The sequence below is a fragment of the Nannospalax galili genome, unplaced genomic scaffold, assembly GCF_000622305.1.
Source record: "Nannospalax galili isolate Female #2095 unplaced genomic scaffold, S.galili_v1.0 scaffold793, whole genome shotgun sequence".
NCBI lineage: Eukaryota > Metazoa > Chordata > Mammalia > Rodentia > Spalacidae > Nannospalax > Nannospalax galili.
This window is the reverse complement of record NW_008331997.1, coordinates 315,615-343,220: the sequence shown is the minus strand read 5'-3', so window position 1 is coordinate 343,220 and position 27,606 is coordinate 315,615. Positions and strand designations below refer to the sequence as shown.

At 44.4% G+C, this 27,606-nt stretch overlaps 1 protein-coding gene across 4 annotated transcripts in view; it reads right to left on the bottom strand.

Moving 5' to 3' along the window:
- Nucleotides 1–7,796: 7,796 nt before the first annotated feature.
- Nucleotides 7,797–27,606, bottom strand: part of LOC103729163 (inaD-like protein) — a 315,156-nt gene continuing 295,346 nt past the window's right edge. For 2 of the 4 annotated variants that reach the window (XM_029560655.1, XM_008827156.2), the window contains 3 exons: nucleotides 21,060–21,166; nucleotides 15,610–15,733; nucleotides 7,797–8,330 (listed from right to left, as the gene is read on the bottom strand). In XM_029560655.1, the coding sequence (XP_029416515.1) occupies nucleotides 8,184–8,330; nucleotides 15,610–15,733; nucleotides 21,060–21,166 (378 nt within the window). In that variant the 3' untranslated portion in view covers nucleotides 7,797–8,183. Of the gene's footprint in view, nucleotides 8,331–15,609; nucleotides 15,734–21,059; nucleotides 21,167–27,606 lie in introns of those variants that run through there. The other 2 variants (XM_008827155.3, XR_003848556.1) reach the window with 2 other exon arrangements.

The following is a 27,606-nucleotide window of genomic DNA, read 5'->3' as shown; positions in this document are numbered from 1 at the left end:
CACCAGTTTTCAGGCTGCTGGCTGGAGGTATTTATAGGGGGGGTAGGGGGTAGGGAATTTGGAAGGGGGGAAAATATGTTTTCAGGCAGCAGCCTGTTTATTTTCTAAACTTATCTTGGGGGAAACAGACTGTTGAAATTGACTCAATTTCTGTTTTTGAGAGGTGCCCTGGGGCCTGTCTTGTGCACTGGGGGAGGTTCACTGTAGACCTGGACTCTAACAGCAAGTACTTTTAACCACTGAGCCATCTCTCCAGACCCAAACTCAGCAGTCTTTTAAAAAAATTTTCTTTTTGACTTATTTTTATGTGTATGAGTGTTTTGCCTTCAATGTATATGTAACTACACCATGTATGTGCCCATGGAGGCCAAGAAGAGGGCATCAGATTCCTTGGAACTGGAGTTATAAACAGGTAAGCAGCAAGTGCTCTTAACTACTATCTCTCCAGCCCTCAAATTCAGCTGTCTTGTTTGAGAATCTCAGACAATGTCTAGGAAAGGAATGAGGACATAAACCCAAAGTCATGTACATTCAATTCAGCACTTAAGCCTGGTCCACTGCTATCTTAACATAAAATATCCATATATGAAAGGAATGTTATTATGTAGGCAACTTTCACAGCAAATGTTAATTGTGCTGGGATTTTTGCTTCTCAGCTAGTGAGAGGCTTCAACTAGACTCTATGAGGACTCAAGGAAGGCTCCTTTTCCTATCTTTCTATTCTGCCTCAAGTCCAGCATCTTCCTCAGAGGCTCAGCTCCTCAGGAAAAGTCTGCTGTCTGATCAGATAGATCAGGTATTAGCCAGTCTTGGTACACACCTGTAATCCTAGCACTTGGGAGGCTGAGGCAAGTGGACTGAATTTGGACCAGACTGGGCTACTGAAGAGACCCTCTGTTGTAGGTAAAACATTCTGTCGGAGAGGGAGGCTGGTTAAGACTCAGGATGTTCTAAAGCAAGTTGAAACAGTTCATCCTGTAGGCAAGCTCATTAAAACTCAGGAAGTAATCAACTTAATAGCTGTAGGAAGTCCCTGAAATGAGAAATACCCCCCAAATACCGACCCCCTTCAGTGAGAATTTAGCAAAGAGGCTCAGACCAGCTGAGCTGCCCCCTGAAGACACTTAATCCTGTAGAGCTGCTTGCAGGCTGTGCTGTGCAGTGTGTCTGTTTCCTGCTTTTGTGAGCTGTCACTCCTGCTGGGTTTTGGTGATACAACTGTCTGTGCGTCTTTTCTGTTCCTGTTCCTGTAATTCCTCACCCATATTCCTGTACACAATCTCAATAAAACTCATTGGTTCATCAAGTTGGATTTGGGTGGCATTGACGAGGAAAAGAAATACATACTCATGCATTTAATGTTACTTTGGGTTCATATAACTTTTTTCCTTATAACTATTCTATGTTATGGACACTGTAGTTACTTTACAGTGATTTTTATAATGGATATTTGCCGAGAGTTGTACTGAAAGAGGAAATAAAACCAAGATGGAGAACACAAAGGCCACAAGAGCTATCTTAAGAGATGGTTACTGCTTGGGAGGCAGAGGCAGGCGGAGCTCTGAGCATTTCTAATGTCAAAAAGTTGAAAAGTCCTAAGTTGAGCAAGTAAATTGAGGGTCATCTCATGCATATAAGAAAGAGGGGGGTATTTTAGTTATAGGGGCTGACTCAAAATCCCAGATGTGTATCTGAGTGTGTATTACATATATACCATCAGGTACATGGAAAGTCTGCAGCTCAGATGTGGAGGTAGAAGAGGCAGGTGAAGTAATTAAACTATCTGCAGTAGGTTTCAAGCCTTCAAAAAGCACCACGATTCAAGTCAATCAAATCTAAGTTTTCCTTCAAAACATGATATTGCACTGGATGTGTTGGTATATACTTTTAATCTCAGCACTCAAGAGGCATGCGGATCTCTGTGAGTTCAAGGCCATCCTGGTCTACATAGCGAGTTCCAGGTCAGCTGGGGCTACAAGAAGACCTTGTCTCAAAAAAAAAAAAAAAAGAGAGAAATGGTTACTGCAATTATGTGATGAAACATCTGCTTGCAGTTATCCTGTTTGCAAAAATCCTGCTTGTTAAAAAATGTTCTAACATCTTCCCTCAATATCTGCTTCTATAAACATGCCTGACCACTTAACTGCAAAGGAATTTTCCCTCTGTAGTCTCAGAATACGTAGGTATGTGTACTGGCAGTCAGGTAGGGGGCAGTTTATATTCACCAATGCTGTAGCAGTTAAGTGATGCTGGAGAAACCTATAAAACCTGTAAGAAGCTATGCTCAGGGCCCAGAACGTGAATGTTCGCTCATCTGGTTCCACTGGTGTAAATAAACATGAGTTCTCCAATCCTCTGGGTGTTGGTTCCTTGCTGAATATGGTTTTACACAACACTATCCTTATTTTGTAAGATGTTTGTGAGATGTTTTTTCAAGCCTCGCCAAAAAGTGTCACATAACACCCTCTTCCATCTCCTCCCTAAAGTCGCAGTGTCATTGCAGTGTCCTCTTTTCTCCACCTCCCCAAAAAGTCTCAATATTGGGCTGATGAGTAAAGATGCCCAGGGAGTAAAGATGCTTGCCACCAAGCCTGACGACCTGAATTTAATTACCAGGACCCACATTGTGGACGGAAAGAATAGACTCCCACTGTCTTTTCCTCTGACTTCCTGCTCTTGCATGCATGTATACACACACATAAATAAATAGATACAAAATACAAGAAAAATTTTAAAAAAAGAAAGGAGAAGCCGGGTGTGGTGGCGCACGCCTTTAATCCCAGCACTTGGGAGGCAGAGGCAGGTGGATCTCTGTGAGTTTGAGGCCAGCCTGGTCTACATAGCAAGTTCCAGGTCAGCTGGGGCTACAGGGAGACCCTGTCTCAAAAAGACCAAAAAAAAAAGAAATAGTAAAAAAAGAAAAAAAATTGTTTTTAATTCTGGCTATACATGACAACTCTCTAGTGAGTGTGGAGCAAAACAAAACAATGTACAGTTCTTTGTACAACTTTCTCCCCATCCCTAGTTCCCTTAACTGGTCTAAGGTCTAGCCTGGACACAGGAAATTTTAAAATGTCCCCAGGTGATTTTAATGTGTAGTCAGGATTGAGAACCATGGTCCCCATAAGACAGTGGCAACTAGATGAAATTTCTGGATGTGTGGGAGCTGTGTTATACCCACTTGCTGGACGTGTGGCAGCTGTTGTCTAGCTTAATGTGCCTCTGGTTCAAGACAGTAAGGGAGATCTATGTTCCTTTCTGCTTCTTTTATTTGTTTTGCTGTGTGACGGGTCTTGCTATAGCCCCAGCTGGCCTGGAGCTCACTATGCTCACAGAGATCTGCCTGCCTCTGGCTCCTGGGTGTTGGGATGAACGGTGTGCACCACGACGACCAGCTTTCCTGTTTCTTACAGTTGGAGATCACTGGTATTTACCCAAAGCAGAGTCTAGTCTGTGCAGACTAGAAGGAAAAAGGGTAGCACTGGGGTTGAGGAGGGCGGGTAGCTCAGTGGTAGTTTGCTCCATGCAGATTAACAGCACCACAAAGAAAAAGGGGCTAGTGCTCTAGGTTCTCAAACTCAGGTGAGGAACAGAACCGTGTGGGGGGTGGGCAACACCAATGTCCTGGTCGGCCCAGACACTGGCTCAGTTGTTTCTTCTTCTTTTTATTATTATTTTTGTTTTTGTTTTTTGAGACAGGGTCTCCCTGTAGCCCCAGCTGTCCTGGAACTCACTATGTAGACCAGGCTGGCCTTGAACTCACAGAGATCCGCCTGCCTCTGCCTCCCAAGTGCTGGGATTAAAGGCGTGCACCACCATGCCTGGCTTCTTTTTGAATTATATATATGTTTGATATATCTGTCCCTGTTTTTTTTTTTTTTTCCCAGAACAGGGAACAAAACCCAATCCCTTTAAAAGATTATTACTGTGTGCACAGGTGTGTATACACACACACACACACACAGAGTTTTCTCCTTTTACCATGTGACTCCAGGGACTGAACTCCGGTTGTAAGGCTTGGTGGCAAATGCCTTCACCCACTGAGCCAGCTCACTGGCCCTTGAAATTCATTTCTTAAATAATTTTTATTATTATTGTGTGTGGTTGTGTATGATATGTGCATGAATGCACGTGCACACATGCCACTGCGTGCCTGTGGAGGTCAGAAGAGAACTTTTGGAAGTCAGTTCTCTCCTTCCGTCATGGGTTCTGGAGAATGCTATGTGTTCTCGTGAACTGTGAGTACAAAGGCTTGATGAGGGTGCCTGGGTTATGCTGGGATGCATTTCATGAGACTAGACTTAATGCTGCCATTAGAGGTTGGGTTGGAAGCAAAATGAACTCACAGCCATCCTGAGGTTGGACTTTATCCAGTGCACCAATCAGGTGCTTAATTAGATATGCAAATTCTAGCTTTACTTACATTAAAATCACCTGGGGACATTTTAACTTCCCAGCGCTCAGACTAGACCCCAGATCAGTAAAATGGGAGCTGGGCACTGCACTAAGGGCTCTATTTTGATTGTATACTCAATGTTCTTGCGTCTTGCCTCCCTTTCTAATTGAAGAAATTAAAGTTGGACTGACAAGATGGCTCAGTGGGTAAAGGCCTGACAACCTGGGTTTGATACCCGGAACTCACAAGGTGGAAGGAGAGAACTGACTCCTGCCAATTATCCTGTGACCTCCCTCCACACATACACCATGGCCCATATTTCTCTCTCTCTCTCTCTCTCCCTCCCCCGTCACTCATACACTAAATAAATAAACGTAAAAAAAAAACCTAAAATTCAAGGTGATGACATGACTTGGAGCAGGACACACACTAGTAAGCCCAGAGTCTAACCCTAGCAGTGTGATGCGGAGCCTCAGCCTCTGAGCCACTGCATGGGTTCTCTGTAATGCCCAACAGCACAGCTGGCAGTCAACACACTTATTTTTAGTTTTTTGAGGCAGGGTCTCCTGTAGTCCAGGCTGGTCTCAAACTTGCTATAGCTGTGGATGAGGGTGACTTTGAAGTTCTGATCCTCGTCCTGCCTCCACCTCCTGAGTGTTGAAATTGCAGGCATGGACCACCACATCTGGCTTATGCTGTGCTAGGGATCAAACCCAGGGCTTCCTGCATGCTAGGCAGCCACTCTACCAACTGAGCTACATCCTCAGCCCAGGTTTCAGATTTTAACAGGACACTGAAAGTTGAGCTGAAGAAAACATAAGATCAGATGCAGAAATTAGACATGCCTGTCATACATAATGTCTGTATTTGATTCTTAGGCAACTGAATTGATTTAGAATCTTTAGAAATATCTGAAAACATTTGACTGTTTTATTTTTCCTAGTTTCTCTCTTGAGCTAATTCCAATTAATGATATTACTATACTTAAATGGCCCAATATGATTATAAGAAAACTACTTTCCCAAATCACCACCTTCTTAGTTTCTAGTAAGTTATGATATAAAAAACAACTTTTTGGCACGGCAGTTACTCACTAGTCAGGAGGCAGAAGCAGGGCCAGTTAGAAGAATCACTCTTAGGTCAAGTTCCTTCAGCAAGAAGCACAAGACATCACAGTTCCTTCATCAACAGACTTTCTAAAAGAATTTATTTTTATTTTATGTGTATGGGCATTCTGTTTGCATGTATGTAAGTGCACCCATGTCATGTAATCCCATAGAGGCCAGAAGAGGGCATCAGATTTCCCTGCCCATGTAGGTGCTGAGAATTGAACCTGGGTCCTCCGCAAGAACAGCCAGTGCTCTTAACCACTGAGCCATCTTTCCGGCCCCATCAATAAACTTTAAATAGCACACCCTAAAACGACGATGTGTAAAGAAACAGGCAACAGTGTATTATTTCAAAATGTGTATTTAATGGTCATTCCATCAAAATTAAGTAGAATCACATTCAAAAGTATTACATATATGCATTTAAGGTGCATTTTCAAGTTTCATTGGGGCTTCATTCCATCCTGACAGCCTAAGGTGTTCATGTAAATACAATCAACACAGAATACTTCAAGGCTTCTCATGCACTGGAAACCGAGATCCTAACAACATCACTTATCTTGGATGTGTTAGATTCTAAAAAATCCTATGGAATCTCAAGAGAGTCAATACCAGTCATGAAACACATTGTCAACCTAAAATAGAGGCACTCTATACTTTGGAATAGCCACAAAATATTCCAACAAGAGTTAATGCACTTTGTGATCTACTAGAAGGTAATTCTCAGTTAAAATCTCTAGTAATTAACATTTTAGATTAGGGCCCATTAAATTTTGGTAATTACTATGAATAAGCTGCAGCACTGAGTTGTAAATGATATTGTTACTGTCCCTACTCTTATCCTTTATGATACTTGTGATGGTTTGAATGAAAACGTCCCACATAGGCTCCAAGTATTTGGACATTTTGTCCCCACATGGTGGGGCTGTTTGGGGAGGTTTTAGAAGGTATGGCCATCCTAGAGGACGCATGTCACTGGGGGTGGGCTTAGAGAGTTCGTAAGCCTTGCCAGATCTCCAGTTGCTCTCTTTCTTCCTGTGTCTGCGTGATGATGTCAGAGCTTAGCTTCTGCTGCTCCTGCTCCAGCCACCTCCAGCCACCATGCCTCCCTGCCATGATGGACTGTAATTCCCCTGGAACCATAAGTTCAAATAAACCCTTCCTTCTATAAATTGCTTGGGTCATTGTTTCTATTAGAGCAACAGAAAAGTGACTAATACTTTTTTAAAAAACATTTTTAAAACCTATTCATTTATTTTGTGTGTATGAGTGTTCTGCCTGCTTGTATGTAAGCACACTCCTGTCTTGCATTGCCTGTGGAGGTTACTGAATAGGGCATCGGATCCCCTGGAACTGGAATTGTGGATGGTTGTTAGCCCCACCATGTGGGTACTGGGAACTGAACCTGGATCCTCTGCAAGAGCAGCTAGTGCTCCTGACCACTGAGCCGCTCTCCATCCAGAGTACTTTGTTTTAAACAGAAGATTCTGTAGCATGCTCACTGACAAGCATCTCCCCCTCCTGCCTGCTGGTTCGTGGAGAATGGCCATAATCAGCTCCACAAGTATTCTGCAGTTTTCTACCTCAGTTTTCTTAGCACGCAGAACTTCCGCCCACTTGGGGTGGAGACTGGGAAACACCAGCCAAGCATTTCTGTGGCTGATTCCTAGGATCAGGCTGTTGGAGCAGCTACTTTACAGCCAAGCAAGTTGCTGCGGCCTGGCTGCTGTGCAGCTGGTACAGAGGGCAGTTAAGGAGACTCAGCCTTGTCACTCAACCTGAACATGACCAAGGCCACCCACACTTGCTGATGTGTGTCTGGGGCTCCCAACTCACCTGAAAACTGCAGGATGGGGAATGGGCGACACCAGCCTGCTGAGTTGCCCATCACTCTGGATGAGCATCTCAGATACCAGTTAAGCTGGCATGGTCAGACTTCAGAACACTAAGATTACTTGTTCTTGTGGAGACCAAGGTGCATTTGCTCAGCAGTATGTGGTTGTGTAGCTCAGAAAACAGCTAGAAAGTCTCACAATTTTTAGAAGATGAGAGTCTGCAACCTGAATCATCAAAACCACCAGTGACTAACAGAGATCTATCCAGAGACATGAATGTGAGACTCATTTGACGCTGAGTTTCAGAAGAGGAAGCAGTCATTTCCCTTAGGAGAACATGGCAGTTCACTGTGGGGAAGCTGATTGCACTGCTAATGTTTTCTGGCTTATTTGGAGACAAATCAGCATGAGTAAATCATGAGTGAGTTGTAAAATCTTTGTTTTTTTGCTCAGAAGAAACCAGAGCTTGTGGCTAAGCCTCTGTGTGAACAATAGGGTGTGTAAGGGACAGGCAGGATGACAACTCAAGAATGTTGTGGCAAACAGAATCAGAGCCAGTTACTACTAGTGGGGAGATATCATTGGCAAGTGCAGAACAGGTGAGCCAATTCAGCCTTTAGAAATTACACCTCATCAAGAGACAGAAGCTGGGTACTGATTACAAGGACAGATCACTGTTGGCTTGGAAAATCCTCCTAAAACCCTGGCCCTCTGCACACAGCAGCAGGCTGAGGCAGTGAGCCTTGACGCTGGGTTTCAGTTGAGGTGACATTTCATCCTAATTGGGAACTTCCTCTTCCTGTGGATATTCTAACAAACTCTATGTCAGGATCTGGACCTGGCTCAAGGCAGCACAGTTAGGGTCACAGTCCCTCTCTGTTGCTTAAGAATGGCGACAGCTTGCTCATGAGTGACACCTTCTAAGGACTCGCCATTCACAGCTAAGATCTGGTCACCTCGCTTTAATTGGCCGTCCTCTGCAGCTGCTCCCTGCAAACAAGAAACATTTAGCTTAATCCAGGGGTTAAGCAGTTTAAACTAGTATTAAACCTTCTTATGTCTGTGTGCAAATCAAAAGAGTAACTTTAAAAACTACTAATTACAATTTTTTAAAAGCACTTTTTGTGTTGCTTTGCTTTTTCAGAAAGGGTCTCACCATGTAGCTCTGGCTGGCCTGACCTGGAACTCACTAAGCAATGTTTTATTTTTTTTAAATTTTTGGTCTTTTTGAGACAGGGTCTCCCTGTAGCTCCAGCTGTCCTGGAACTCACTATGTAGACCAGGCTGGCCTTGAACTCACAGAGAAATGCCTGCCTCTTAAGCAATGTTTTAAATGAAGAAAAGTATACTATCCCATTGTTGATTGAATAATAGTGGTTGGACAGTCACCATAGCTATGGATCACCTAAATAGCATTCTAGTAGAGATGTTCTGACACTAACATTTCTTTAATAGAAGCGGAACCTCATTCAGTACTCAGTCTTAAATGGGACTGGATGCCACATCATGTCATAGTCATGGAAATGTAATAGATAAGGCAGAATGGAGTCTGGTGTTAGTCACTGTCAGTGCTGTCATTAGACAGGGCTGCCATTCCATTATTAAGCCATCAGGACGGTCAGCTGTCAAAACTACATGTAGCTTTTAAATGGGTGAATTGATGATATTTGAATTCCATCACAATAAATCTGTTATCGGTAAATTATCAGCAGAAGTGCAGCACTTGTAAAATACTGCAGTCTATTCAAACGTTTCACCCTCGTCTTGATCATCTACAGGGTGTCCAAATGACTATTTTTACCACACAGTCATGCATGGCTCCTCCAAATGGCACAGAGCAAGTGGAATTTGGTTGGCTGTTTTTGTTTTGTTTTTCATTTCTAAAGCTGAGTATCTAAAACTGTGGATATTATGAGAAATGTTTTGGATTGGTAAGGGAAAAAACCTAGGAAATGACTAATAGGAGTCTTTCTCCATCTGTTCAGGTAACTGTTAAAGTCCTGTCAAAAGCTAGGCCCAGAATTTTCTAAGGAAAGCCGAGAGCCCACAACACTGAATCCTGTAAGACTACGGTGGGAGACTGAGCCTAGCGGCTCTCGGCTCTCCAGATGTGTGCCCACCTACAGCATGAGGCCTGGGAGTGCTTGGACAATGATCCAGAATTCCAAATCTGTAAAAAGGGTGACATCCTGTAGGACTTGTGCAATAAAAATACTCCAAAGCAGGTCTAGACTGGGAGAGGTGGATACCAAAATTATGTAACTTACAAAGTCACTCATTTATTTATTTAATTTTTGGTTCTTGAAGCAGGTTTCTCATGTACCCCAGGCTGGTCTTCAAATTCACCTGTGTAGCCAAGGATGACCCTGAACTTTTGATACTCCTGTCTCTACTTCCCAAGTGCTGGGATTGCAGGTGAGTCTACCAGGCCTGGCTTGCCCTGAATACTGACAATCACTACCTGAACTGCCTCTGTTCTCTTCTTTATCAATGTGGCACCTGTGGGCTATAGACAGGAACAAATGGCTTGAAGTCTCCCATACAAGCTCCATTTACTTGTCTGTCCTGGTTTGCTTGCTCTCGTCTTCTCAGATACTGCAAGTGGTGCATCCCTAACCCAGAAACACAAAATGCTTCAAAATCAGAAAAATCTGATGTTCTTTTTTGTGCCATGGCACCCAAGTAGAAAATCCACACTACGAAACTTCATAATAGTTACTAAAAATATTATAGGAGATCTATCTTCGGTTTTTGTATATAAAGTGTAAATAAAACAAGAGTGAATTTCGGGTTTAAACTTGAGTCCTATCCCCAAGTTACCTCATTCGATATATAAATATCCCATAATCAGAAAAAAAAAAAACCCAAAATCCAAAATAGTTCTGGTCAAGAGTTTCAGACAGGCACCGTTAGCTTGTGACACGCTCCATGAATGAAATGTACGACACATGGTGCTTGCTCTGCACTGCCGGCATCAAAATAAAGTCAAACTCTCAAGATGTTCAAACTCCTGTCTCAGATTGCCCAAGATCTCAAAAACTGCCCCTAAACATTTAACATTGTTGACATCTTTTAGGCCTGTTTTTTATTAGCTGCTGAAGGGACTATGAGAGCAAGTGGCTTTGACTTTGAAGTTTCTTTTTTATTTTAAAAAATATTTTATTGATTATTTTTATTTTATGTATATGAGTGTATTGCCTGTATGTGTGTAAGTGTACCCGTGTCATGCAACGCATGTGGAGGTCAGAAGAGAGCATCAGACCTCCTGGAACTGGAGTTACAGATAGTTGTTAGCTGCCATGTGGGTGCTGGGAATTGAACCCAGGTCCTCTGCAAGAGCTCTTTATCACTGAGCCATCTTGAAGTTTCCTTTTTAAAGATTTCCTTTATTTGATTATATGTATATGTGTACATGTGTGTGTGTATGTGCACACATGAACAAATGCCCACAGAGGCCAGAAAAGGGCATCTGACCCTCCCCGAGCTGGAATTACAGGAGATTGGGAGCTGGTCTTTTGCAAGAGTAGGAAGCACTTTTAACCATTGAGCCATCTCTGCTGCCCATGATTTCAGTTTTCAAATAAACACAAACCTGAAGGACAGTGCCCATATAGCCTGCCAGTCAGATTCTCTCTTACTTTAGCGAGCTGATAGTGCCCATGACATGTCACATTTCTGGAGTAATGAAAAGAGCCACTGTGGGCTGTGTTAAATATTTCTCAGTCAAGCAAGAGAATTATTACAAGAAGCTTTGGGTAGCAAAAAAGCTATATAAAAATCTATGCCCTGGGGACATCACAGCTCCAGAAATCTGAAAAGAGAACCATTTTTGAAGAGTATGTCTTTTGTTAAAGAAACATAGAATATATATGCCTATGGTTCCCAGGTCTTCAAAATTCCCATGGGGAAATAGTGTTAGAATTAATTTGAAGACATCTTCACTGCCAGTGAGGGAAATCTCTGATAGCTTTAGGTTTATTGATTCGCTATAGAGAAATTTGAAATTTTATGCCCTGGGGACATCACAGCTCCAGAAATCTGAAAAGAGAACCATTTTTGGAGAGTGTGTCTTTTGTTAAAGAAACATGGAATATATATGCCTATGATTCCCAGGTCTTCAAAATTCCCATGGGGAAATAGTCTTAGAATTAATTTGAAGACATCTTCACTGCCAGTGGGGAAATCTCTGATAGCTTTAGGTTTATTGATTTGCTATAGAGAAATTTGAAATTCAGATATAATAGATTTATGTAACAAAAAGAGAAAAAGAAATCATCAAATTAAATCTCAAATCCTATGGGACTGATAATAGTAATTACTATTATTATTTACATTAGATTATGGACAAAAGTTTTACTCTGTGTGTGTGTGTGTGTGTGTGTGTGTGTGTGTGTGTGCGCACACATGTGTTGGGGAGGTCAGGGAACAACTTGTGGTAGTCAGTTCTCTGCTTTCGCCATATGGGTTCTGGGATTGAACTCAGGTCATCAGTCTTGACAGTAAATCTTCACCTCCTGAGGAACCTACTGAGCCATCTCAGCAGCCCCAAGAATATGCTTTTACCAAGACTGACTGCACTAAGGGGGCCATGAACCAGGGATTAGAAATTTTTCTCTTTTTTTTGAAATTCAGAATCTTTTATTTTTAAACATGCCTCACTAAAAAAGTGACTAAAAATGTCACATTCCTTAAAAATTAAAATATGAGGAGCTGGAGAGATGGCTCAATGGTTAAGAGCACTGGCTACTCTTGCAGAGGACCTGGGTTCAATTCCTAACTAACAACTGTTTGTAACACCAGTTCCAGGGGATCTGACCTCCTCAGCACTGCATGACACAGGTGTACTTACATACATGCAGGCAATACACTCATATATATAAAATATACTCATACACATAAAATAAAAATAATAATTTTTTTAAACATACCAATTAAAAAAAAAGCTAGACATAACTCATATCTTCAGTTCTAGTACTTTGGAGATGGAGTCAGGAGGATCAGGAATGCAAGGTCATCCTTGGCTACATGGTGAGTTCAAGGCCAACATGGGCTAACTGAGATTCCATCACACAAACAGCCAACAACAAAACTTACCAAGGAGAGTGAACAGTTATCACTAAATGCTGTTGCTCACACAGCTTCTTCTAAGCGAGGCTTTTCCAGGGACCTTTCCAACGGCTTCCTGAGGGCACTGTAGTCCACTCCTCATCCCACTCTCACTTGACGGTTGTTTCTTTTATTGTTTTATTACTTCTATTTTTTTTTTTTTTTTAGTGCCTTACTCTGTAGCCTAGACTTGCTCCAAACTTTTGGCAATCCTCACAGGCCTCAGCCTCCCAAATACTGGGATTATAAGCATATGCCACCACACCTGGGTGATGGTTTCTTTTAAATGTGCCAGCAATGCATGGTCATGTCACTTTGAGCTATATGTACTGGTGACACCACCACCTACACTGGCCTCTGTGAAGTGCAGACAGGTGCAGAGGCTAGCAGACTGCACTCTGGCCCAAGGCCACCAAAGGCCCTTACAGGCCTATGAGCTGACCTTCTGGACTATGGCCATGGTTATCATGAAGTGAGCCAGTGATGCTATGAGGATCATGGAGGTGGAGGCAGGCTGGTAGGACTTGTTAAAACCAGGGCTTCCTCTTAGCCTTTCCACTGCCTTTCCCTGGGGGGCTCTCGGCTGGGCTCCACTGGTCCCTACATTTCTAAGCTGTCTTCCCACCCTCTGACTAGCTGCAGTTCAACAGTGTGTGTTTGGGAATAGCTTGCCCTCTAAATTGGCACTCTACTGAGATGAAACAAATGGGCAAATCTACAGCTGCCCAGTGCTGTCCAAAGTAAATACATATTTACTTAAAGGTTCCGTGTCAGATCTCAGGGTCCCAGTTATCAAAGACCTGTACCTGAAATAGCAAGCTTGCATTACTATGTAGCACAACTTTTTAGAAAGAAACAGGATCTATCTTACTTCTTTTCAAGATTATTTATTTATTTAGGTTTTTTGAGACAGAGTCTTCCTGTGGCATTGGCTAGCCTAGAACTTGCTATGTAGACCAGGCTGGCCTTGCAGAGATCTACCTGCCTTTGCCTCCCAAGTGCTGGGATTAAAGGGTGTGCCAGTACATCTGGCCTTACTTTCTTTTTTAAATTTTTATTAATTTGAAAATTTCATATACTGTATTTTGAATAAGGACTTTATTTGTTTAGGGAAATAATTCAGTAGAAGGCCACTGGGTCAGTTAGTAAAGAAATGACTGTGATTAAAATCAATCAACCAATTTATGAGAAGTCAGGTGTGGTAACATGAGCCTGTAGTTCTAGCACTCAGCAGGTGGAGTCAGGAAGATAAGAGTTCAGGCAGGGTCATCCTTCCCTACATAGTGAGCTCAAGGCAAGCCTGGGCTACAAAATGAATGAATCAGTGAATAAATAAATGAAACAAAGAGTTGAGATAGTTATCCTAAGTAGTTTTCACAGATCTTCAAAACTTATAAGATTAAGTTCTAATTTTTAAAAAAATTTATTATTTTATGTGTACGCGTGTATTGCCTGCATATAGGTAAGTGCAACCGTGTCGTGCAGTGCCTGCAGAGGTCAGAAGAGGCTGTCGGATCCCCTGGAACTGGAGTTACAGACAGTTGTTAGCTGTCATGTGGGTGCTGGGATTTGAACCTGGGTCTTCTGCAAAAACAACCAGTGTTCTTAACCACTGAGCCATCTCTCCAATCCCTAAATTCTAATTTTAAAACTCACACTGACGTTTAATAACTCCAGACTCCATGTAGAGGTAGCGGGAGGAGTGGACACCTGTGGCCTGTTCATGGCGTGACTGGGACCTGTTGGGAGTAGTGTGAGGTTTATGTGTGTTTGTTTTGTCTTGTTTGAGATGCTTTCACTATGTAGTTCAGGCTGGCCTTGAACTTAGAGTGATCCTTCTGTGCCAGCCTCCTGAGTGCTGGGATTTTACAGGCGTGTGCTACCACACTTGGCTCGGAAGTAGTGTTTAATTCCTGAAAAACTATATTATCCAGTGTTGTCTAACATTAAGAAACTGGTAGAGCAGTGGGCAAGAGAAACTTCCTAAGCTGACAATCCTGAGGTGATCTGAGGCTTGTACAGAGCTTTCTGCCTCAGCCCTCTGCTGCCTGAGTCCATCTTTTGTGTGTGTGGTATATGAATGTGCATGTATCTGTGTGTGTGTGCTGCTCTGTATGTGTTCATGTGGGGGCCAGAGGTTAATGTTGGGTGTTGTCTTCTACCATTCTCTACTTTTATTGTTTGAGATGTTGTCTCTCACTGAACCTTGGCTGGACTGGCTGTCCTGAGAGCCCCTGGGTCCTGCCTGTCTCTGTCCTACAGTGCTGGGATTACAGACACATGCCTTATGTGAGTACTGGGATTTGAACTCAGGTCCTCATGCTTGCAAAACAGGTGCTTTACCCAGTAAGTCATCTCTACAGCCCTGATAGTCATCCGGCCTTTCTTCCTACTCCTCCCTCCTTTTTCTCTCTCCCCTCCCTTGTCTCTTTTTTTAGATGAATTTTTTGTTGTTGTTGTCCTGGAACTTGCTATGTAGACCAAACTGGCCTTGAATTCACAAAGATCTTCCTGCCTTTGCCTTCTGAGTGCCGGAGGCATGCCTGGCCCCTGATAGTCTTTCTTTTTAAAAAGTTATTTATGTATTTATTTATTTTTACTTTATGTATATGAGTGTTTTACCTGCACGTATGTAAGTAAACACATGTCATGAAATGCCCTCAGAGGCCAGAAGTGCATTGGATCCCCTGGAACTGGAGTTCTTGACAGTTGTTAGCCATCATGTGAGTGCTGGAAACCAAACCCAGGTCCTCTATAAAAGCAGCCAGTGCCCTTAACTGCTGAGCCATCTCTCCAGCCCCCTGATACATTTCTTAAAGGACAGAGTCCAATCTTTTTAAAGCCTACAACAACAATCCCAAGGTCAGCTTCCAGACCATGGCGCTGCCTTCCCTATGGTGCTGATGGAAGAAGACACTCCTCAGGTCTGTGAGCATCAGCTGCTGCACTGGACTCCAAAGAAAACTATGGTTCTTGGGGCTCCACTACTGTAAAGGAACTCTTCCTTCACTGGTGTGTGGGCTTCCTAAAAGACCTAAATGAAATAAGCAGACATACACACACATCCAAGTACAACCACAGTAAAGCAATACAAAGCACTTAAAAAAATCTCACCTAGTTTTGATTTTTTTAAAAAAGTACAGTAAAAAGGAAAAAAAAATACCTTTGCAAATATAGTCTTGACATAAATTGGCAGGTCTCCATGGGGACTTCCATAACCCCCTACAACACTAAACCCCAATCCTGCAGAGCCTTTCTCCAAAGTAATAATCTTAGGTGGAGGTGTTCTGAAAGCACAATGCATGCTGTTTAATTCCAGAATAGACACCGAAAGGGAGTTTCATTTCAATGGAAGAGCACAGATTTGAGAGAGACTTTCATACTGTGAAGCTATGAGTGTCAGGTATCAGTTTATCAAACCGAACTCTTAACAAGCAATCGAGAAACTTTGTTTTAAATTTTCCATGCCATGTCAACTCATCACCAACATTCTTGTGGTTTAGGGTTTTTCTCTCCCATGGAGTTCACTGCTTTCTAATAAAAACAGTCATGATGCTGAAAGTGTCAAGCACCCTTTTCTAAATTTAACTCTTCTTTCTCATGTAGCCCAGGCTGGCCTTGCACTCTTCATCTTCCTGCCTCTACCTCCCATGTTCTGGAATTCCTGGCATGAGCCACTGTGCCTGGCTCTTTGCTTAGTTCTTAGTTATTTGCTTTGTTTATTTTCTTTTCTTCAGAGAGGGTCTTTCTATATAGGCTGGCATCTTCTTGTCTGTGGGGGCGCTGCTGGGACCTTATATCTGCTAGGCAGGTGCTCTACCACTGAGTTACATCCCTAGTCCATTTTTACTTTATTTTCCTTTCATTTTGAGACAGGGTTTCACCAAGTTACCAAAGGTCACCATGTAGCCCAGGCAGGCCTTGAAATTGTGATCTTCCTGCCTCAGCCTCCTGAATATCTGGGATTATAGGCATATGCAACAAGGCTCTGCCTAGTTTTTAAACATATATACACACACACACATACACATTTGAGGCTGGAGATGGCTGGTTAAGAGCATTTACTGCTCTTGCAGAAGACCTTGGTTCAGTTCCCAGTGCCCACAAGGTGGCTCACAACTGTCCATAACTTCAGTTCAGGGGATCTGACACCCTATTCTGGCCTCTGTGGGCACTGAATGCACATGATACACTTACACACATGCAGGCAAAACACTATGCGCATAAAGTAAAAAAACAATATATTTGTATACACACTTGAGTGTGAAGGTCAGAGGATTTTTTAGGGGTTGGTTCTCTCCTTCTACCATATGGGTTCTGGGGATTGAACTCAGGTCATTAAGCTTAGTGGCAAGTGGTGTTACCTGCTGAACTATCTTGCTGACTCTCCCCACCCTGTTTTAAAGCAGGGTTTTCAATTCTTGCTCAAGTTGACCTGGAACTCACTCTGTAGCCCAGATTGGCCTTGAACTCAGCAATCTTTCCTACCTCAGCCTCCCATGTGCTGGGATTGCAGGAGTCAGCTACCACCATGCCCAGCAGTTTTTACTTTTGATCTTAGACCATGAAATACTTTGGCAGTTTTTAAACTCTTTGTGTGTGTGTGTGTGTGTTATTTTGTTTTTGGCTGGCCTGGAACATGTCATGTAGACCAAGATAGCCTCAAATTCACAGAAATCTGCCTGCCTCTGCCTCTCAAGTACTGGGATTAAAGGTATGGGCCACCAAGCCCAGCCCCAGTTTGTAAATGCTTAAACTGTTTAAAGCTGAAGGAAATGTCGGAATGTGCATGGTCAGGGATGTAAAGTGCCATGTCGGTGTGGCGGGAGCCTGCAGTCTCCAGCTGGCCCTGAGTCTACCTCTATCTTGCCTGAGCACTCCGAGCACTTACCCTAGGATGAGAATGCTCCCCTCTAAGCTCACCTCCAGTGGGGGGTTCTCCTGTGTTCCTCAGGAAGATGAACTCTGTCCTTCTGCACTTGGTACTGATTACACATACCCTAGTAGCCATCTCTACCCTGTACCCGATAGCAAGTCCTTCAGTCTTCGCTACCCAGGTGTTCCCAGTACTTTTGTTGTAACTGACTCAAACTCATGATCATGACCATGTAAAGCAAGAACTAAAGTCCAGGAGAGAGGCGGGAAATCAGGGTAAAGCAAGACGGATAAAGAAAATCTGCTTCAAATGTGCAATTAAGGTTTTCAAAGTTTCAACAGTGTGGAAGTCTTCTCTCTCAGACAACATTTCTAAAAATTAAATTGCCTAATGTGGGCTTAAGCCACTTAATCTCAGTTTACCTGAGGCCCATTTCTTATTCCCGAATGTCATTTTCTTTTGAAACAGGGTATCAGGTAGCTAATGCTGGCACTACGTAGCAGATGACTTTGAACTTCTGATCCTTATGCCTCTATCTCCCAACATTGGAATTAGATGTGTGCAACACCGTGCTTAGTTTTATGTGGTACTGGGGATAAACTAAAGCCTTTGTGCATGCTAGGCAAGTGCTCTACCGACTAGGCTATATTCCAGTCCTTATTCCCAATTACTGTTGTCCTAAGGGTAAAAGCTTGGGATCCCAGTTCCTACGGTGTGATTTGTGGTAGAAAGTTCTTAGTGTCTCTCTCTCTCTCTCTTTCTCTCTCTCCCTCCCTCCACCTCTCTCAGCCGTAACTGGCCTGAGACTCCCTGTATAGATCAGGCTGGCCTTGAACTCACAGTGGTACTCTTTGTCTTCCAAGTGCTGGGATTACAAGTGTGTGCTACCATGCCTGGCTCAAGGAGATACACATTTTGCTATTGGCAATATATCTTGTTTTGAGGCAACATGTGTGTCTGAGAGGCAGTTACCTGTTATGAACTCAGCTACTCATAATATCAGAGAAACTTGCGAAAGGAGATAAGTGACCTTTGCATATGCTGTTCTGGGTAGAACACTTCCCCCCAACTTTGCCTAGCTTATTTTGGGTTAGTTTTCAGCTGGTTAACACTAATATTAGTTGTTTGTTGATATAATAGTTGTTTACATCAGGCATCCATAGTGACTGCTGACTGTCTATGCTATATGAATGGCAGAATTTTGTTAATGCCACCCTACTTACCCCAGTTTTTTAAAGCTCAGCATCGCCTACTTTCTACAAGTCAGGTATCATGGCCATGCTTTATAGGCCTGCTCTCTCTGAACTCAGCCCTCCCACCCTTACAAACCCTTACGTCAGCATGGGTCTCTTTTCCTCTTAAGGGCTAGGGCAGTATTTTTACCTACATTTCTCTGTTTGAATCCAGAACTAGTATAATACCTGGTCTTAGAGAGGTGCTCAATAAATATCTGTTTAAATGGTGATGATGAATTATCCCTATAGTTGAACAGGGATGATGACATGAATGAGGTTAGACCTCTCAGTACTCTGGGGCCTTACAAGCACTCAGTGATGGCTTACCAGGTGGACTTAATTCATGTTTCCTATTTCTTTTTTAAAAAATTTTATTTTTCTTGCCGGGCATTGTGGCACATGCCTTTAATCCCAGCACTCGGGAGGCAGAGGCAGGCGGATCTCTGTGAGTTCGAGGCCAGCTTGGTCTACATAGTGATTAATAATCTTCTTTGGTCTTTTTGAGACAGACAGGGACTCCCTGTAGCCCCAACTGGCCTGGAACTCACTTTGTAGAACAGGCTGGCCTCGAACACACAGAGATCCACCTGCCTCTGCCTCCCGAGTGCTGGGATTAAAGGCATGTGCCACCACGCCCGGCTAAAAAATTATTTTTTATTTTTCTTTTATGTATATGAGTGTTTTGCGTGCATGTATGTAAGTACTTAGAGACCAGAAGAGGGTGTTGGATCCCCTGGAACTGGAGTTATGGAAGGTTTTTAGCTGCCATGGGGGTACTGGGAACTGAACCTAGGTCCTCTGAAAGAGCACCCAGTGCTTTTAACTGCAGAGTCATCTCTCCCGACCCCATGTTTCCTCTATCAAATGCAGCCCCCATTTTCAAGGGCGTTGGAAGAGGAACTGAGATGTCCAAGTTAGAGCTAGCCCCAGAAGCTGTGGACCAGATAACGTGGCAGTTCTGCTGCTACAGCTGCATCAAAGGATGCCAATAGTATACTACTCTTCTGCAAAGGTCAGTTTTATTTTTTGAGACAGGTTTCATTATGTAGCTCAGGACAGTCTTTAACATGCAAAACTTCTACATTAGCTTCCTGAGTGCTGGGACTACACATGTGCACCACAACACCCAGTCTGATTTTTATTTTTAAATAGGGTCTCATGCAGCCCAGGCTGGGCTGAAACTCACTGTATAACCAACAATGGCTTTGAACTTTTGATCCTCGTGCCTTCACTTCTCCAGTACCGGGATTATAAGTGTGTGCTAACATGCTCAGTGTTATGTGGTGCTGGGGAAGGAACCCAGGGCTTCATGCATGCTAGGTAAGCACTCTACCAATGCAGCTACATCCCCAGCCCCTCTGATAAAAGGGCCATGGGAGCTTAAAAATGCTATTTTTGTATTTTGTCATATTTTAATGGCGTGTACCACTTTTATAATGAGAAAAAGTAGAATGAACTTATTCTTTCCTCAACAAACATAATCAAAAGTATAATTTATCCAAAAAAAAGCCCCCCAAAACAAAGAACCCAAACATGGGAATGGCCGTGATCATAACTTTAAATGAACTATCAACCAGGAAAATATTTATTGAATGCCTCATAGTGACCAGGCGCTGACAGTGCAGTGAGGAACAGCTCCGGGCAGCAGTTCTCAAAGTACAGCTGCTCTGCCTGTCTGTGACAGTCACCCTGGGGAACAGAGTTCTCAATCTACTGGAGACCCTCTCCTCAGAATCTCTAAGAATAGGGTCCTGGGAGTCATTGTCTTAAGAACATATTCCTGTTCCTCTTTAATTTACTTTTTTTTTTGAGACAGGGTCTCCCTGTAGCCCCAGCTGTCCTGGAACTCACTATGTAGACCAGGCTGGCCTTGAACTCACAGAGATCCGCCTGCCTCTGCTTCCCAAGTGCTATGATTAAAGGCATGCACCACCACCATGCCCGGCTCTTAATTTACGTTTTACTTTTATTTATTGTGGGGGGGGAGGGGGCACGTGTGTGTGCACGTAAAGGCATGTGGAAGTCAGAGTGTGGGTACTGGGGATTGAACTCAGGTGGCAAGTGCCTTTACTCACTGAGCCATCTTGCCTGTCCTCTTTCTTCTGTATATTCTAGAAAGTTGTTAATAAACAACTTTGATTGCAGTGACTAACTTTCAGGAAACATGCCAGTTAACAGGACAGTAAGGTTTCAGCTCAGAACAAGGTTTTCGCTTAGTGAGTTGTAAAACATGGCTCTTGCACCACAGAGCAGCATGCACCGGGGATATAAACCTGCAGTTTCTTAGGGTGGAGGGCACAGAAGCAGTGTGAGTGCAGACCCTAAAGTTATGGTCTCTGAAGAACTCCTGGGGCGAAATAGCCTTGTGCAGAATGGGAAGCCCTGGCACCCTGTACCCTCTCAGGAACTGGGGAACACAGCATGCATGCCCCCCCCCCAACCTGGACGTTCTCAGGAGCAGGCCCTACTACACAGGAAGCACTCTGCATCTAGAATACTCACTCCGTGTCTTCTGGATGGTGGTCCGCAGTGGGTGAGCCAAGGTGGGAACCTGTGGACAGGTTTTCAAGCTGAGTTGCTATGGCGCTTATATTGGTATCTGCCACAACCTGGGGTGTGGGGGGAAACAATAGATTTTACTGTAAGTAAAGGAGTAGTCTCAGTCCTCGTTCAACCTACAGCACTGGACAAATGAGCTATTCTCCCTCCGACCCCCATCTCTCTCTCTCCCCTTCCTTTCCTCTGCCTTTCTCCCCTCTCTCCCCTTCCCCTTCTCCCTCACCCCTCCACTCTGAGATAGGACCCCATTAGCCCAGGATGGCCTGGCCTTGAACTATCTTCTGCTCTAGCTTCCCCAGTGGTGGATGTCAGGTGTGCTCCTCTAGGCTCTCTTAAATAATGTTCTTCATTTGATATCCATGAACCCTCCTTTTTTTCTGTCCTCTCTTCTTTCTTTTGTGGTACTGGGCACAGAACCTAGAGCCTCTAGACAATACTCTTCCACAGCTATATCTTTAGCACCGCACTTCCCTTTTTTTTTTTTTTTACTTTTTGAGATGGGGTCTTATTAAATTGTCCAGATTGACCTTGAACATGTGATCCTTTTGCCTTAGCCTCCCAGATAGCGAGCGTTCTAGGCCTGTGCCACCAAGGCCCAGATATATTTTTATGTCTTTTTCATTTGACCCTGCCTTCCTATCTTTAAACCTCTATCCAAGAGTTATAGGGCTCATTTCTGAAATATCTGGACTTTTCCATTTAAATGTATTCCTTCAGTTACCTCATGGCATGAATTTAAATATCATTTGAGTGATGATAATGTCCAAGTCTCTATCTCCAGCTCTACCTTACTTAGCTCTAAATCCACACAATGGGTCCCTAACCTGAACTCTCCATCTGGGAACCCCTTGCTAATATGTCTGTAGCCCCTCTGCCCCCCATTGTGCTCCTGTAGCCTTCCTCATCTCAGCAACACTTGATTCTTCCAGCTTCACAAACAGCTGGTGCCATTCTGGACATCTCTGTCTCAAAACCCACATCTGGTTCTCCTAAGAGTCTGTGACCCACAAAGTCATCTCATGTCTGAGGCGCCATCTCACTGGCTGTCCTGTTTCACAGTCTTCAGCAGCTAGAATCATGTTAATATAGAGCAGATTACTCCAGAACTCCTCCTGAAGCCACCCCAAGACAGCCAGATTCTAAAGTCCTTCCGCTGACTTGCAGGGTGTCTGGACTGGTAGCGCTCAATGTGTGTAGCACACTGGCCTGCTCATTGTCCCCCTGCCTTCCCAGCCTCCGCTGGGATCTCTGCACTCGGATCTACATGTTCAGCCTTTTCTCTTTCCTCAACTCCTTTGGCTCACCTCTTCCTAGTCGCCATTTTCATATCCCTTCCCTGCTGCTCCTGGGTCTCTTCTTGCTCCTGTTGCTAACACATGATATTTTATCTTATTTATTTTTCTGAAAGGATTTTAAAACTTACTTATTATCTGTCAGTCACATGAGAACGTGAGGTTGAAATGTTTGTCTGCTTTGAACACAACTGTATCCCCGTCACAAAGAGTGGGGTGGACACATAGTACGTGTTCAGTAAATAATTGTTGAATGAAAGAGTGAATGAATATCTGATTTCCTGAGATCCTCCCTTTAATGGTCCAAAACAAAGGTTGTAACAGAAAGACATTTAATGCTTACTTTAAAAAAAATCTTTTTTTTTGAGGGGATGGAATGGAGAGATGGCTCAGCAGTTAAGAGCACTGGCTGTTCTGGCAGAGGACCCAGGTTCAGTTCTCAGCACCCACATGGCAGCTAACAATTGCTTGTAACTCTAGTTCCAGGGGATCCAATGCCCTCTTCTGATGCCCGTGGGCATTGCAAGACACAGGTACACTTATATATGTGAGGCAATACACTCATACACATAAAATAAAAATAATAAATACACATAAAATAAAGATAACAAATATGCCGGGAATTGAAACTGGGTCCTCTGCAAACGCAGCCAGTGTCTTAACCACTGAGCCATCTCTCCACCCCTGTTTAACAAGTATTTTATATTTGCATTCTGCAGTAATTCTAAAGCACACAGAAGTGCAGTGTAGCTTTGAAAGCCTGTACTGGGACTCAGTTTTTGTTGCCCAAGGCTGTTCCTCATCTTTTAAATGGGACTCTCCAAAGCCTGCTTTACTTCCGTTTCTCGTGTTGTCTCCCACCTTGGCTGGCACTACAGCTCTCTTTCAAGAGCACCTAGAGTACCTTGCGGGCCTTTTTTTAGGTTACAGTCATTTCTTGGTATTCACAGGGGATTACTTCCAGGGCTCTGAGGATAGCAAAACCCACAGACACTAAGGCCCTTCTTATGTAAAATGGCATGATATTTACATACAGCTATCCACACCCTCCTGGAAGTGCTTCAGAGTACTAACACAATGTAAGCAGTTGTTGGAGTGTATTCTTTGGGGGACTAAGTCAACAAAAAAGAAATAAGAAAATATTTTTAAAAAGAAAAAATAATCTGTGTGTTCAGCACAGAACCATCATCATAGGCCTAACCACATTTTCCTTCAGAGAGAAGCTGAATTCTAACAGACAGAAGCCCCTGATCTGGAGGGCTGACTAACACCCCACAGAGCCTGAGTCGACACAGGCAGGAGTGCAAAGGAGCTCTGTTTAATTGCAGTTTCAGAACAGACCAACAGAGGGCATACATGCCTCAATTGTTAAAACAGCTGCACTGCCAGCAAAGTAGAAGAAAGGCAACAGGCCAGGTGTCTGTCCTGCATTTGAGAGGCATCCTTGCTTAGGGGAAACACAGCCACATGTGTGCAAAGAGTGTTCTGGGAATACTGTCATAGGAAGACTGACTGAATGTGGGGATATGTAGGATAAAAGCCTTAAGGGGGGAGGTCAGTTTCCCCCTTCTTCAGGCAGGATGCTGTGCTATCTCCCCCAGGGAGTCTGCAGACTTGACCAGGAGCTGACTTTGCCTGCGCTCAAGGCTCACTGTCTTTATAAACCCCACTACAGCTTCCTTCTTACCTACCTGAACTCCCCGTCCCACATCCTTCTGACTGCCCTGCTCCAGGGGCCTGCTTTTGCATCTCTTTGCTATTTTTCTGATTACATGCTGGCTAAGTAATGGGCCCATAGTCAGGCTCAAGCGACAGCACATACATTCTGATCCCCTGGCTTTAAATTCCAACAGTGTGCTGATGTTCCAGCTCCATGTGTTATACCCAACTGCCAGGCTGAGATCTGCATTTTGCTGGCTCTTGAACTAGCTCAACAAAACCCGAACTTGGTTGGGGGTGTATCTCAGTGGTGGAGTACATGGGTGTGTACGTGTGCGTGCGTGCACACACACACACACACACACACACACACAATCCAAATTCTTTTCAATTCACTTTTCCTCTTTTTTCTCCTCTTGGTGAATGGCACCTCCAGCTACCCCATTATAAACCAACAAGGTATATTACTGAAAACTTGGTTGTGGTTGCACCTGTCCAGCTGGAACGGAGATTAGGGTACTAGCAAGCAGGTGCTTACCCTGAATATCCACCTTGGAACCCCCTGTTCCTGACTGAGTAGTAATCTACCACCAAATCTTTAGTCCACCTCTACAACCCATCTCTCCAGTCTGTTCAAGTTCATACACATGCAGCCATCTAGATCAGCTCACCATCAACAACCCTTTAGCTGGAACCCCCAGGCCTCTTCTAATCTCCCTTCTCTGTATCTTGGTCAACTTCTCAAATACAAAATGGACAACGGCACTCGCCAGTTTAAAACCTTTCAGGGCTCTCCCTTAGTACCTGGATTAAGATTCCAAGCACATGCAGGTCCCTCTCTAACCACCTCTCTAATTTCATCTCTCTTTCCACTCCTCTCAGCCTTCTAGAGCTTTCTGCCTGGGAATCTCTACGCAAACCAGACAGTCTGACATCAGTTTAAACACCAGCTTTGCTCCTCATGCTGCCTTCTCTGACCACCCTATTTAAATGAATTCCTGTCTCCCCTCCACATCTTACCTAACTCTCACAGACTGTGGCAGTACATGTTTATGTAGCTGTTGACTGTTTTCCTGCCTCATCTCAGGCCTCCTGGGTACTTAACTCCTGCTCAGGAAGAGCTGGGGAGAGTGAGTACGACAGAAGTCTCACAAGGAACAGGGATGTCTGAAGCAGGGAGACACTGAGGGGGGTTATGCAGAGATGGGTTTTTGGTCCTTTAAAGATAGAAAATCCAGCAATTGAAGCAGTGTAGAACCCTGAGACTCTCTTCATTCACCCGCTACCCCCCAATCCCTCCAGACCCCCACTAATTGCTCTTTTAGCTTCTGTAAAATGCTTGGCTGCTGCTTTAGACATGCCTAGACATGCCATAGCATGCCCTGACCCCCACCTGCTATACCCCCCTTCCAGGAAACTATAGATTAAGCAAGCCTGGGCATGAAAACTGCTCTATAAGGTAAAAACGGAGACTCCTGGCCCCACAGGTAACAGTCAGCACATTCCACAGCCCTGAGAATAGCACTTACCAATAAGAAACTTCCAGGGCTGCACCTTATATATCCAATCGGTTTAAAATTATGTTGGCGCACGCGGGCTCCTTGAACCAACCAAAATGTATCTTCAGTTACCCCCCCCCCCTTTGTCTAAAACCTATAAAAGGCTCCACTCTCCCTTACTCTGGGCTCTCAGCACGGATCCGTTGAGTTGGTGAGGTCTGAGCGCCCAAGCTTAAGCCCGAATAAACCATAAACCTTTGCTTTTGCATTTTGGTGTGTTGGGTCCTTGGTGGTCTTTTTGGGGTCCAGTGGATGAAGTACAACATTTGGGGGCTCGTCCAGGATCCCCCCCAGAGATCTCTGAGATGAACTGACCCCAAACGGTTTGTGATCAACCGGCCGGGTAAGTTTTTGTAAAACTGTGTTTGTCCGCCTGTCTTTTCTATACTTTCCCTTTGGTTGCGGCCATCTGATCTCAGTTTTTTGTCGGTGGAACGCTAGCAAGGCGACCTGGAGGATTCGGGAGACGTCCCCATCCTCGTCGGGGTGGGTGTTCCCCACCGCACACCCCACCAGAACACTAGTCCATCTGAAACCTCAGAGGACCTCGCGACCCTGTTGGGACAGGCGCGTCTTATACATACGGTCTTTGGCACAATCGAGCCAGGGAATCTACACGGGCGAGAGTCCAGACCATCTGAAAGCCATGGTAATTTATTTTGGGCCTTCTGTCTGTCTGTGTCATTCTGGTGTCTTGTGATCTTTGTTCTAATTTCTTTGTTGATGAAATGGACGGGATTGATAAATACTATGGGCAACACCCCATCTTCCCCTCTAGATCTTACACTAGTCCACTGGGGGGACATTAAGACGATTGCCCATAACAACAGTGTAGATGTAAAGAAAAAGAAATGGACAACTTTATGTTTGGTTGATTGACCCTCCTTCAATGTTGGATGGCCCCCTGAAGGGACTTTTAACCTGAGTTTGATTTCCAGGGTAGAGGACCATGTCTTCCGCCCACAGACGGGCCACCAGGACCAGATCCCATACATTGTGACCTGGCAAGGCCTCATCAAACGACCCGATGCCCCCCTCCCCGCCTGGGTCAAGTCCTTCCTTCCCCCGATTAATCCAACTGCTCCCCCTCCACCTCTGCAAGTCCTCCCTCTCAGACCAAAGGTGGAAGAGAAACCCATTCTCCAGGGAGGCACGGAGAACGACATCTTTCCCCTGCCCTACTCCTCTCAGATGGGCACCCCACCAATGGCGCCACAAGTGCTGGCCCCGCCTCCTAACCCTGAAGAGCCATCATCGCTTCCACAGGGACCTATGCAGGCCACACGGAGCCAGAGGGGGGGCGGCCCCCCAGCCTGACACCATTGTCCTCCCCCTCCGGCCAGCAGGGCCCCCAGACGGAGAGGGCAATCAGCCCTTTCATTACTGGCCCTTTGCCACCAGTGATCTTTACAATTGGTGATCACAGAATGCGCCTTTCTCTGAAAACCCCAGGGACTTGATTAACTTATTGGAAACTGTTCTCTTCACTCACCAGCCCACCTGGGACGATTGCCACCAGCTCCTGAGTGTCCTGTTCACTACTGAGGAGCAAAACAGGATCCTGGAGTCAGCCCAGAAATTGGTTCCAGGCCCCACCAGGGACCCTACCACAGACCCAGGCATCATTAATGCCAGCTTTCCCCCTAGCCATCCCAACTGGGACTACAACATGGCAGAAGGTAAGGAGAGGCTCCTGGTCTGCTGCCAGACTCTGTTAGCGGGTCTCAAAATGGTGGCTCGAAAACCCGCCAATATGTCTAAGGTCTATCATGTCAGACAGGGGCCCGAAGAGAGCCCAGCCTCATACTTAGGGAGGTTACGAGATGCCTTCCGGCGGTTCACTCTGTATGACCCAGAAGCGGAGGAATCAGCTCAAACTATGATGTTTGCTTTCGTTAACCAGGCAGCCTCTGGCATCAAGAGAAAGGTACAGTCTTTAGATCGACTAGGAGAAAAGAACCTTAGGGACTTAATAGCAGT